Below are 13,988 nucleotides of genomic sequence, written 5' to 3'. Positions count from 1 at the left end.
ATGGTACAAATTTGTTAAATGGAAAAGAATGTTACCTCATCAGGTATTTTTGTCACAGTTTGGTACTATTATACTACAATCACCACATTACATTTTTACAAGGGTTTTTCTCAATAATCTGCAAATAACTTTATGGACACACCATCCAACTTACTGAATTACTAAGTATAAATTAGCACTTTGGTGAGAAGGCAGCACATTTTATTGAAAAGAAAACCACAATAGCACACAATTTGCTCAAAATGATAATCAGGTTGTAATGAAATCAGAAACTCCATATCTCTACCATTTTTTTTAAGTGAAATATAAAATTACTTAATGAAGGGCACGTGGGTGGCTCAGCTAGTTGAGCGACCGACTCTTGGTTTCAGCTCAGGTCATGATCTTGTGATCTCATGAGATCAAGCTCCATATCAGGCTCAGCGCTCAATGCAGAGTCCATTTGGAACTGTCTCTCCCTCTCCCTCTGCCCCCTCCCCCCGCCCCGCATACGCATGGGCATGAGATCTCTCTCTCAAATAAATAAACCTTATAAAAATTACTTGATGAGTATTTTTCAAGAGCTACACACACAAACACACACACAATTTTTAATTATCATTCATATGGGACACACACCTGAAATCAGGTTTGCCTTATCCCTAAGAGCTTCTATTCATACCTCTTTTGTCCATAACATTTTCAGTATTCCTTGTCAAAAGTCTTGAACAGGTGTCAACATCTGGCTTAAACAATACTTGACTTTACAGAGCAAATAAGACATGTTCTTTTATTTAGAAAAGTCGTACAAATCCTAATTCCACTACCTACCTATATATATACTTCATGTCACAAAGTCAACCATCTATGTTAAAAACTCACAGCTGTCAATCTAAAATCTTGTCATCCTTTCCACTAGAACAGTGAACCATGTTTAGTCAACTTCCTGTTTCCTTCACTTTAACCAGCTGACTTCAGTTGAAAACTTTTTTCCTTTTTTCTACCTAATTTCATTTTCCCCCAAGTCTCAGAAACTAAAAGATAGATGTTATTTTCACACTCCATTTTCTCCACTATTCATACTACTTCTCTTTTTCTCTTACTTCTTACAACAAGCTTCTCAACCTCATTCCTTTTCATTGGTTCTGACACAGCTTTTTGGGGGTATTATTTAAAATAATTCAATGAACACTTTTTGAGAAACTACACAAACTATTCTAGTGTGATGATAGGCACATCAATGGTCTTTCATCCTGTTAAGCTTCCCATTTGGTAAGCAAGAAAGGCATAAGCAAATAATTTCAAAATAACACAGTACTCATTAAGACCCAAGTAAGCCCTGGTGCTAGAGAAGCACTTACTCCAACCTAGAAGCAAGGGGAAGTATTCTAAGGCCAGAAGATACTGATCTAAGTCTTACAACACCAGAGGTAATTAAGCTGGGGGTAAAGCCTAGAGGGGATTCCAGACAGAAGGAACAGCAAGTGTAAAGAACAAAGAAATTAAATAGCACTGGGTCGGTAAGAACCCCAAGCCACCCTGAATTATCACAATTTTATGAAGTAAGAAGAGAAAAACAGTAGAAAATGAAGTCAGAGATACAGCTAGGGTCCAAACAGTTTGTCTTGGATGTAGACATAAACAATTACGTCTGTCTCACACATATAAAACTTCTTTCATCACCAATATATTATCTATGTGAGGTAGGAATATTTCAGCTTTTGGCACATAAGATCAAATTTGTAAACAAAAATATTAAAATTATCCTGAAAATTTGAAGTATTTTATCAACAAACATTAAAATAATATTTACTGATAACAGTTACAAACAACAATATGAATGTGTTCTTCCTAGTTGTTTCTTAACTCTGAGAAAGTCTATAAACAAAATCAGAAGAGTGCCTGACTGTTTCAATCAGTAGAGCAGGCAACTCCTGATTTGAGGCGGTGAGTTCAAACCCCACCCCGGGTACAGAGATTGCTTAAAAATAAAATCTTAAAAAAAAAAATTCAGATACTCTTCAAATACAAGTTAGTAACCAAACTTTTCAAATACAGAATGCATAAAAATAAATACATTTTATAGAGTGCAGTTATTACATCATAATGATATATAGAGGTAACTAAACATATTTTGAAAAATTCAGTGCTACATACAAGCATGAACTATTCACATTATAAAGAAAAAGTAGAATCCCACATAAAACTTTCCATATGTATGTATATATGTGTATATGTCTGTGTGATTGTGTTTACTTTATTACATGGTAATAAAACTTTATTCTAAAATCTTCATTTTGGGGAGGGGCAAGGGTTGAGGGAAGGGAAATTCTGTTAAGTGGTAAACCTATCAGTAATTAGAAACAATAGCTTACCTTCAAAAATAATACTAAGGCCTCTACCAACATTTAAAATCATAAAACAAATGTCTGTGCCCATATAAAATCCTGGAAATGTTTGTTTCTTTCATGAGAGATACCTATAGCTGTTCTATATCTCAAAACAATGAATAATAAATGAAATGCTCTATGAAAGGATACATAACTCAAGTACAATCTTTCACATTTGAACTGGAGAAAACAATAATTCAGCTAATAAAAATATACTCTTTTCATATACACTAAAAAGAACCAAGGTTAAAGTGGTTCTTTATCCTTCACCTCTGCTTAAACAAAATATATTCCCAAGGAAAGTTTTTAATTACATTATTGAAATATTAAGAAAGAGAAGTAAACTTACTTGTGTCTGCTTGGCTTCCCACACTGATATATCTATCATTGCCAGGAAGTGCTGTTTGGTAGTAAGTTGTTTCCTCCTGCTGAGGGGTCTTGGCATTCTTTGCAGTAAGGAAAGCCACTGCTAATTCCAAGTTTCCATTACTATCCTTCAAATATCAAGAATGGAACATCAAACATTTTGGAATAACTCAGAATCCATGCATTCTTACACACTTTATTTAAATTTCTCCGTAACAACTAATACTTAAATAGCAAAAATCACTTTTAGATTTGAAATCATTCTCTGTGATCCTAATTTTACAAACTGATCATAAACAAAGTACATTCTATCAATAGTAATTCCTTTTTCTAATAGGCCTACTAATGTAAAAATCTATTCTATAATTTCTTAGTTTCTTATTACTTTCGCTTCTCCTTAACCAAAGTCAATCACAAAACTTGTATTTCTAAACAAATAAATGAACCAAAAAATGTTTTTTGCTATACAAAAGGATGAGAATGAATATTTGAAACAGTACTTCTGCAAAGAACAACTATAAACTTTAATATGGATGCTGAACGCATACCTAGAGGTAAACATAAGCAAATATCAGACTTGTAGGGAGGAAACAGCCAAAACATTCTGAAGCTTGGTAGTCCAGACAGACACACAGAACTAGACAGAAATACTGTCATACAGAAATCCTGTCAAGATGACAATCCTACCTAAACTAAGCATAAAAATTTAACATAATTCTCATCAAAAGCTTATCTGGACAAAATTATTCTAAAGTTAATTTAAAAGAAAGCAAATGCTAGAAAACCAAGGATTTTTATATCAGCAAAATAATAAGATTGGGAGGGAGACAAACCATAAGTGACTCTTAATCTCACAAAACAAACTGAGGGTTGCTGGGGGGAGGGGGTTTGGGAGAAAGGGGTGGGATTATGGACATTGGGGAGGGTATGTGCTTTGGTGAGTGCTGTAAACCTGGTGATTCACAGACCTGTACCCCTGGGGATAAAAATATATGTTTATAAAAAATAAAAAATTATATAAAAAAAAATAAGAAGAAGAAGAGACATGACCAGTTCTATGTCTTTATTCTCTATAGAGTTAATAATAAATATAACAGTAGCTCTGAGATAGCTAATTGAAATAACATTAGGAAACCCAGATATTAATAGTGAAGTATCTTTGTAACAGAAGGCCAGAACACCTAGACAGGCTATGCAGGCCTCATGAACTTTAGAGAACACAGAGACTATAATAGGAAGCCAGTGGAGGGTTTTGGACAGAAATTACATGGTATGACTTACATTTTAAAGGCTCATTCTGGCTGTGTGTTGAGACTATAGGAAAGAAAGGGCTAAAGCAGAGAGTCCAACATGATTTGCTATCACATTTAACGTGAGAGCTGACAGAAGGAGAAAGATTAGGATGATTCCAAGATTTGAAACCTGAGCAACTAGAAGAATGAGGTCGCCAACCCACCCCTACTCCCATTCTCGTTAGTCAAGGAAGAGAGAAAAAAAGTAAGAGTGCAGTTGGAAAAGCACCACTGCTTTAAACTTCATATTGTAATCATTTTAAGACTCTTATATGACTCACCAGCAACATAATATAATCCATAGCTAGATATGTAAAATAGCTGTAATGTGCAGTAACAATGGCTACATTTATTGAACACTTAATATATGCCAAGAAATGTGCTAGGAGCTTTTTATATACTACCTCATAATAATAATAATAAACTGAATATAACAGGGATTTATACAACTTGAAGATCACTTACTTTGAAGGGCTAAAAATAGATTCTTAAAACAGGAGTATTGAAATCAATCAATTATGTGTATCCCAAAAGTAGATTCCTTGTCAGTATATTACTGAGAAAGTCAACTCATTACTAAACATCTTACAGAGTTACACTGGCTAATAGGTAAGATTTAAGTGTACTGATCTCCCACCACCAGTAGTTGGTGGTAATTGAAACCAAAGTTAAAAAAACAAACAAAACAAAAAAACTATAGCACAAAACCTACCTCAAAGAAAACATGGACAATAGGTCATTTGATTAACTCTTTATGTTCATTTAATTAAACATATTCTACATGTTTCCCAAGTTAAAAAAAAAAAAAAGAAAAGTGAATTCTGCAAACTTGCCCTGACAAGGTAATGGGTATAGCCTCACACTCAGAGATACAGAATGGTAAAGGCACTTTCTGAGAACAGATATGGAGTAACTGGGTCATAAACTGAGGTCTGACATTCTTGTTTCCTCTCCAAATACTTAACAGTTGCTTCATAAACCCTGCATTAATGCTCTGAACAGTACTGTTTCATCATTTTCCTGATAGAAAAAAAAGATGAAGCAAAGCTTATAGTAAAATCGGAAACGTAGTGTGGCCCCCCAGGATCAGGTAGCTTGGTTTGTACTCCAGCTCTTCCACATGCCAGCACCTTTGTCAACAGGGCTCCCAGGAGGACGTCAGCCACATAAAATACTTTGAATAGCACCTAGTATTATAGGAGTTTAATAACCACTACTTATTATTATCATGAGTATAATCATCCGAAAGATAAGATTATTTCTAAAAACAAATGAAGAACTTTTGGCTCAGAACCAAAAGTTACATAATTAAACTCATCTCTCGGAGCAAGTTCCCAAGGACTGAAGTTTTATGTATGCCTTGCAAGAGCAAGCATACTATATTGCTGTTAGCCTTTAGCAGCAATACAGAAATAACCTTAAAATGCAGTTCTACTTTTCTTTTTTTTTCCTTTTAAGATTTATTTATTGGGGGGGGGGGCAGGGCTGCGCCCTTGAGGGAGAGGAAGAGAGAGAGAAGCTCAAGCAGACTCCCTGCTGAGCAATGAGCCCAAGGCAGGGCTGGATCTCACTACGCTAAGATCATGACCTGAATTGAAATCAAGAATTAGAGGTTTAACTGACTGAGCCACCCAGGTGCCCCTGCAGTTCTAGTTCTTAAACATCTCTTAGTCCCTTGATCTTTTCTAGTGGACATATCCCTGTAATTTGACTCATCTGGGTTTCCTCTGCGTGGAAATGTGGGAACATCAGAAAATGCAACCAAAATGATGCATTTTACTTACTGCACATACTAACCAGCTTGCTACTGAATGTTCTTAAGGTGCAATTAGTTAAATGTTAGCCAAGTTTTATTTCTCCTTGGAAAGAAAAAATGTAAGTTTCTTACCCTCTATTCATTTTCTCTCTCCTCTTCTTCCTCCCTGTATTTCCCTACTGCACCCCTCTCTACCCCCATTTAAACTCTAACATCATAGCTCTGAGGACAATCAGCCATCGCATTTGGATTCATATCCTTTCATTTTGCAAGAGAAGCGTTCCATACAGAGAAAGATTATCTGTCACTTCAAGGTATCTTGGAACATTAGGCTGCTGAAAACTAACATGCTTAGAATCACAGCCTAAATAAGGCTCTTACGTTATGAAAGTTCTCTCCTATATCTCTATTACTATACCACAAAATGTAACTAAAAACCTTTCATATATGGTAGGCAGTAGAGGTGAGGGTGTAACTTAAACTGTATGCCGTAGAACAGAGGCCTTACCTTCAAGGCTTGCTGCAGTATCTGGGCATCATTAATCCCAGTGATTTCTCTCAGCTGATTCAAAAACGTCTGCTGGTGCTAGAGAAGAAAAACCGAAATACACGTTAAAATCTGAAAATATACAAGAATAAGAAAATAAATGATCTATGGGTTTAACAAAAAAAAACAGAAAACAAAATAAACTAGTATAGAAAACAAAAAAATATAGAACTTGACAAAGACTCAACAAATTTCACTATTTTAGGGAGATTAACCATTCTCCTGTTTCCAAAAGGGAACTTGAACTTCTATTATTACTTCCCAAGAAATCTTACTGAATTAAGAGTTTCTGGCCCATTCTTCACCGCCTAATTTATTCCTCCCAACAAGAAAAGAGTGATATGCACAATGATTAAGCCTAAGAAGAATTAAGGAAAACAGCTGTATCCACAGGGCTACTTTCACTAGGGGCTGAGGCCACTGAATGAGAAATCCTGAAAGTTCTAGCACCTCCCTTTGACCCTAGGGTCAGCCAGCATCCATTTCCCTATGATGTCTGAAAAAGACATGCCAAAGGACAAACCACACACCAGGTGTGTATATTACAAGATAGTGATCCTAAGATCTATTTGAGGAAAAAGAAGATCATCTCATTCTCTAATCCCTCTAACTTGGGATCATAAAAGATCCCAAACAGAATTAATCATTTGCCCCCATTTGCTTCAGATCTGCTGGTCTTCATGATCTATTATACTCTGTTGGAGAGAAAAGAGAAAAGGGGATGGGATCCCACTATCAAATACTGCCCTGAACCCCCCTAATTAAGAACCATGTTCCTTCTGACATCTCCGTATTTCTTCAAACAAGTTCCCTAAAACTGTAAGACGGCACCACAAAATAAAGTTCAATGGAAATGAAGTGTAAAAGAAGTCATCCCTAGAATAAAAGAACCTGCTGAAATCTTTCTTGAAAATGTTTTACATTCATCTCAGTAATAAACCAGTCAAGAATCCTCAACAGATAATAAAACTAGGGGGTAAAAATTTGATGGAAAATAAAATAGTTACATAGTTTTAAATTCTATTCCTACAAATTATAAAGGGAGAAAGAGTGTAACTTTATAATGAAGAAATGACAAATACCACCTCGATCAAATAATCAGATTTAATATTACCAATACTGGAATAAAATGACAGCATATGCTGCCTGATGTTGTAGGATACACCAAGGTGACAATACCACCTATGGTGCTCCTGCCCGAAATGCATAACCGGAATCTAATCTTGTGGAAGCATCAGACAAATCCAAACTGAGGGACATTTTACCAAGTAATTACTCTGTTATCTTTAAAATGCTTATGTCATAAAAGACAAAGAGTGAGTTTCTAGATTAAAGGAGACAAAAAAAAGGCCTGGTAATCAAATGTGGGAAACCAAACTGCATCTAACACTATGCTATACAGGACATTCCTGGGATAACTGGAGAAATATGAATATGAACTGTTTAGTAATAATATTGAACTAATATTAAATTCCTGAATTTGATAACTGCCCTATAGTTATGTAAGAAAATGTCTATTTTTCTTAGGAAATACAACCTGAAGTATTTTAAATTTCAAAGGGGCACTATATCTGCAATTTACTCTCAAATAGTTTAAAAAAAAAAAGTTGTAGAAGTTTGTACTATCTTGCAACTTTAAATTTAAAATTACTTTATTATAAGGTTTTAAGATATTCTGTATACAGATTTGTTAATAACCATAAAATGTGCATTTCAAAACATACTCGACAATTTTTTAAGATTTTATTTATTTATTTGACAGAGATCACAAGTAGGCAAAGAGGCAGGCAGAAAAAGGGGCGGGGGGGGGGGGGGAAGCAGGCTCCCCGCCGAGCAGAGAGCCCAATGCAGGGCTCGATCCCAGGACCCTGAGACCATGACCTGAACTGAAGGCAGAGGCTTAACCCACTGAGCCACCCAGGCACCCCACATACTTGACAATTTAAATATGCATAACATATACACCTTCAGAGTTGAAGGGTCCTAAACAAATTATAAAATATAATAAAAAAAATAAAAAGCATACTGAAAATCAGGTTTGAGGTAACGGTCATCCAAATATCTTTCATAGAAATCACATGTATAAGCTAGAAATTACATTCAACTGCATATAACAGAGTCCCATCTAAATAGTAGCTTCAACATACTGCAGTGTCTGTTTTTCCTAAAGTAATTAGACTGGAGGTGGGCAATCCAGATCTGATAAGACCTCCCACATGCAAAGAAGATCTAAGCTCCTTCTGCCTTCCCACTGAACACTCTTATATGTGACATTCATCAAACGTCTGTCTCTCGAAGCCTCCTCAAGCACCCGGTACAAGTTCCAGGGAGGATAAAGGGAAGGGCATAAGACAAAGGGCATAAGCCAAAACAGTCTAACTGCTTTAAGAAGACCCATTCAGTGACTTCCACTTAAAGCTTCCTTGAGCGGAACAAAATTGCATGGCCACTCATAGTTGCAAAGAAGGTTGGGAAACATATTATTCAGCTAGGCAAAAAGCCAATTTGAAAATGAAATCAAGGTTCTGTTTGTGAAGAAAAGCAAATAATGTATATCAGATAAGCATGGGCAGTATCCATCACGCCATCAATGAATTTTCATTTCCAACAACCTTATTAAAGAGCTGAAATAACAAGACTATCTAAAAATAAAAATAATAGTATATAAACAAGGTCATATAAAATGCCAGAAATAAAATAGTTGAGTAAAAAAAATTAAACGATCAAACTTAGAGATGAAAAAGAATTCTCCTCAAACCTGTCAACTTCCCTATGTTCATTTAAAGTAGTACCAATAACTAGCAAATGGAACCATGACTAAGTTACTCAATACCAAACATCACAATGTTAAAGATGTAGAAAAATTTTACAGAAATTCTTATCCAAGGTTTTGTTTTACTGAACATAAAAATCTTGGAAGATTTTATGTGCTTCTCTGTAATCTCACCACCACCAGCACTCCAAACTCCATTCTTTACACGGAACATTATTTCCCTCAACTGCAAATTACCTGGTCATGGATCAGAGAAGGACTACTGAACACTTCCCCCAAATCAGTCACTCATACAAACGTTACCAGCTATTATTTACAATGCTGGAAAAATGGAAACAATACAAACGTCCTCACACTAAGTAAGTGGTTCTAAACTTTAATGTGCAGAAGAATGAACCAATGAGTTTGATAATAAACAAGATTCTTGGCCCCAGCCCCAGAGACGGTGATTCCAGAGGAGTTAGGGCTGATGGCTAAGGGATCTGCATTTTTAATAAGCATCTCAGATGATTTTTTATACTTAGAAACATAGTTTGAGTCAAGCAAACAAGTGCATATTTTTAAATAGCAAATATATAACCTATATAGAGATTATCTTCACAAAATCATATTAAGCTAAAGTGATGGAACACAAAACAGTATATCCACTAACAACTACAAGTAAAAAGTAAACAGGAAAATAAAGCTCAGAAAAGATTACAAGGGCCCATGTTAGACTCCCAATTCTCTTATCTCTGTATCCACACCCTTTGCCACTTTTAATTTCCTCTCACTAGAGAGACAATTTCCTTGCTGCACTGATGACGGACTTAGCCATGGGACATGCTTTGACCAATGACATATTAAAGACAGTCATGCAGACATTAAATGTATTTGCATGACTGGGCTTCCCTCCTGAACTTCTGTAGCTTCCTTAAGAAGAACATGACCCTGGGTAGCGCACTCACCCCAGAAGAATGAGGCACCTGTGGAGAAGAGCTACCCTAACCGAGCTGAAAATTGGTGAACATGATGACCGTATTTGGGTACACCACTAACTTTTGGAATAGCCTATTATGGTAAGAGTCGACTGACAGTGCATTTTTTAAATTTAAAATTATTTAAATTTTAATAAAATAGCATTTTATTAAAGAGAAGTAACATCTTTGAAATTTCATAGCTTGTAGCGGTAATTTGATGTTTTGTTTATCTTTCACAACACTGTCAACTGAATATCTTAGAAAAAAAAATAATCCAGGCGTATCTCTAGCATAGTTCATGATCTCGTGAATTTTGACGGAAAATGGAATAAGGAAGAGAAAACGACTGGGATGGAGTAGAAGCTGAGTGTGAAGGAGAAAAAGGTGAAAAAACTTTCTTAGTTTGGTTAGCAAAAAATGGGAGAGAGATCAGAAGAGGTAAGCTATGAGAAAGATTCTAAGTTTATGGCACAGAAGGCATCACATCTGTCATTTTCTCCTTTGTCACAGGCATCCTCCAGCTGTGCTTTTCCTGTCTTTGAAAACCTGCACCTTCATTTCCTACAATTATATGTTTTTCTTGTTGCTATTTCTGTTGTAATTAAGACCCTGGTCTTTCATTCAAGGTTTTCACCTTTCTATTTATCACACTTCTGGTCTGCAGACACCCTGCTCCTCAACTAAAAATGTCCTGCACATGGGTTCTCTCCTCCTGGACTAGCAACTTTCGATCCAAGATGGATCCAACCCACTTCCCTCTCTAGAGCTCATTTTCTGAGCTCTGAGGTCTTTTTTGTATGAATTTATATACTAAAATATAAGGAGGAGGATGCAATCTGTTCACACTGCTGGACCAAGAAAGGCAAGACACAATGTTCAAAGAAATTCAGCAACTGCAAACACCACAGAAATCAATAAGCTAACAAGGCAAGACTTCATGCAGGCCTTCCAATTCCTTCCTCAATGTTATTTTTATCACATGATTACATCTTTAAGTGCCCCCTATGTGCAAAATACAGTACTATACACACTTCTAGGTAAAGGAAGCATCAGTAATTCCAATATAAATTAAGACTCAGAGAGTTCTACAGAAATTCTCTCCCTCCCCAATTGAACCTAGCTAATGTTGGGTCTGTTTTAAATCTGTTTCAGTAAATATACAGCATATTTAACACTGAGAATGCAAAAAAAAAAAAAAAAAAAAGGAATCACTTACTGGCTTAGACTAAAGAAAGAAGATAAGCATTTATTATGTTCTTGCTGTATGCCAAGTGTTTTGAGTGCTTCCGGTTTATAACCTCATTTAATATGAGCACACACGCACATATGTGTGTGCACACACACCCTCCAAAAAGTTACTCTCATTTCATAGCTAACAAAGGCTTCAAGAGATTATTAAGTACAGAGACAGGAACAAAAACTGGTTTTTCAAATTCCACAATTTGTACCCTTTCCATATTTTCTCTATATTTCATTTTGGAGATTAAAGATTCAGTGAAAAATGAAAACTCACTGCAAAAATGCAATACTATCATCTATGTAAAATACTTAAATAATGGCACAAAAAAAGTGGAGCACCACTAACTACAAGGCAGGAAAACTTTCTACATTAAGGGGCAAATGATTCACAAGTCAGTCAATGGCTCCTGAATTTCAAAATACATATAAAACCTGGTTTAGTGAAAAAGAAAGAAAGCCAAAAGTTTCCATCTTCAGTGGGAAAAAAAAGGCAACTCCTAGAATAACCTCTAAAAACACTTTCGAGTTTTTTTTTTTAAAAAAAGAGGGAAAAATCCTATTCTGATAGAAAATCCCAAGGCATTCTTAAACTTCAGGATCACATTCTCTAAAGCACTGCTAGGCCCATGTGGTATTTTAATCACCTATCAATGAAAGGATTAACCATTCTACTGCCTTTAAGGCATGCGACCATACACACAGCTACTTTTGCAAATATCTTCTGGATCTACCTGGTAACACTAAACTGCCTTAGTTCATGTTATCTCTTCCCATAACAAGAAATCCCCATACTTCCTAGACAGATAATTCCAAACACATAAATCTGTCCTTTATGTGGCTTCTTTTTGAGTCGCAAACCTGCCTCTGCCTCTGCCTCTACCAACGATATAAACCCAAAACAAAACAAAACACAAACATATTTCACCAGATTGAGGACACTGGGAAAAACCTTCAATGCACACTAGGCTCTTCCAATAATGTATGGAAGCAATTCTACGCTAGAATCACACTGATTTCAAAAGATACCATCTATTTCACATTCTCTCTATCCTTATCTATCAACCCAAATTTAGGTACCAGTTTCCTTCAGTTAAAGTTGGAGGGTCTCCTGGCACTTACCATAGATTACAATAATACACCATGGTTAACCACTAGACTCTAAGTCTCAAGAGAGCACAGACTATTTTGCTCATCAATGTGCTCCCGGTAACTAATGCAGCATCTGGCATGTGGTAGGCACTTGATAAATATTGACTGAATAAATAACTACAGCAAAGTTTGCAGAAATAAATTGGAGTAAGTCAGGTCATAGGCCTTGAACTCATCCACAGGAAAGAACATACTAAGTGATTATAGAAGACAGAACAAGAAGTATACATAAATCAGATCCACTTACTAAACAAACATTCCACACCCTCTTACAGTCTATCTAGAATCCCATAGAAAGTTTCATTTCCTAGTTCTGGTCTTATCAACCCTACTTGAATGTGAGTGTACAGTAAAATTTGTTGAAATTTTCAATTGCAAATAATCTAGACAGTAACTCTATAATGGCTGGGGTAATCCTGTATCTTCTAGCATCATAGAGTCAAGGCTTATCTCAATCTTTTTGGGAATAGCATTACAAAAAAATTAATTATATAACTCTATAGGTGTGTAATTCTGAAGGCATGCATTTTTATTTTTCACTATTTACTATTCGCTATTTACTATTTTTCACTATTCATTATTTACTATTTCACACTTAGGCTTAAATATTCCAGAACTTCTGATTTTAGAAAGATTTTCCCTATCATTTTATAGAATCCCAGAGCCACAAATGATCTTAAATTTAAAAAAAAAAAAAAAAAAGGAGAAGAAGAAAAGTAAAGAGTTAGCTAAGAGCAATCGATATACTTGGTTTTTCCCACCTTTCCTCACCTCAGTCCATTTTCTTTCCTGCCACCCCAACTCTTTAATCAATCTAACAGCTGCATGATATCCAGGTCCCTAATAGCAACCCCCATCCTTATTAGCTGGCAGATAACAGAAATGCATCATAAACAGATATTCTAAATGCACTTTCCCCCAAAAAAACCGTTACACAGCACTGTAAGTTCATATAGAGTTAAATACATTTCCAGGCCAAATAAGAACCCAACACCATGAAACATAGTTTCTATGAGGATATGCATTCCAAAACCCCAACTATCCCATTCTTTTGGGATAGACAATGTTTTTAAATTAGAGTGCCTTATTCTGTAAAACATCTGGGTAAACAAAAGTTTTGTGAATCAAGTCATGTCTTGATTATGATGAACTATATGATCTGAAGTTTAAATAAAATATATCTTCATATTATCTCGTTTCTACACTTAAATTTTCCTAATGAACTTGGGAGTCCCAAAATAAAATCCCTTATACTAATAAAACAAAATAAATACACTCTACATAGAACTCTCAAACTAGAATACTATATAATTCCTCACAGCTATATGAGTCACAGTTAACTTCTTTGTTAAAGCAAATACAATTTGCGGTCATACTCACTACAGACATAATGCACCCTACTGACTACTAGGAAGTCCAATCATCAAGACATAGTGCTAAGTTTAATAAAGCATATATCCTAAACAACTTTCTTTTTCGGTTCTATAAGGCTATTTGCATCAATGTCCCAGTCTTTCACCCAGTGGACTTCTATCACA

The 13,988-nt window shown here is 35.5% G+C and overlaps 1 protein-coding gene across 2 annotated transcripts in view; it reads right to left on the bottom strand.

Annotated features, from left to right (window-relative positions):
* Positions 1 to 13,988, bottom strand: part of USP25 (ubiquitin specific peptidase 25) — a 132,532-nt gene that overhangs the window by 101,140 nt on the left and 17,404 nt on the right. For both annotated transcript variants that reach the window (XM_059392170.1, XM_059392171.1), the window contains exons 2-3: positions 6,292 to 6,369; positions 2,719 to 2,863 (exon numbers count right to left, since the gene is read on the bottom strand). In XM_059392170.1, the coding sequence (XP_059248153.1) occupies positions 2,719 to 2,863; positions 6,292 to 6,369 (223 nt within the window). The remainder of the gene's footprint in view (positions 1 to 2,718; positions 2,864 to 6,291; positions 6,370 to 13,988) is intronic.

Source organism: Mustela nigripes, chromosome 2 (genome assembly GCF_022355385.1).
Source record: "Mustela nigripes isolate SB6536 chromosome 2, MUSNIG.SB6536, whole genome shotgun sequence".
Classification (NCBI taxonomy): Eukaryota; Metazoa; Chordata; class Mammalia; order Carnivora; family Mustelidae; genus Mustela; species Mustela nigripes.
The sequence above is the reverse complement of the archived record's forward strand: the minus strand, read 5'-3'. Positions and strand labels throughout refer to the sequence as shown.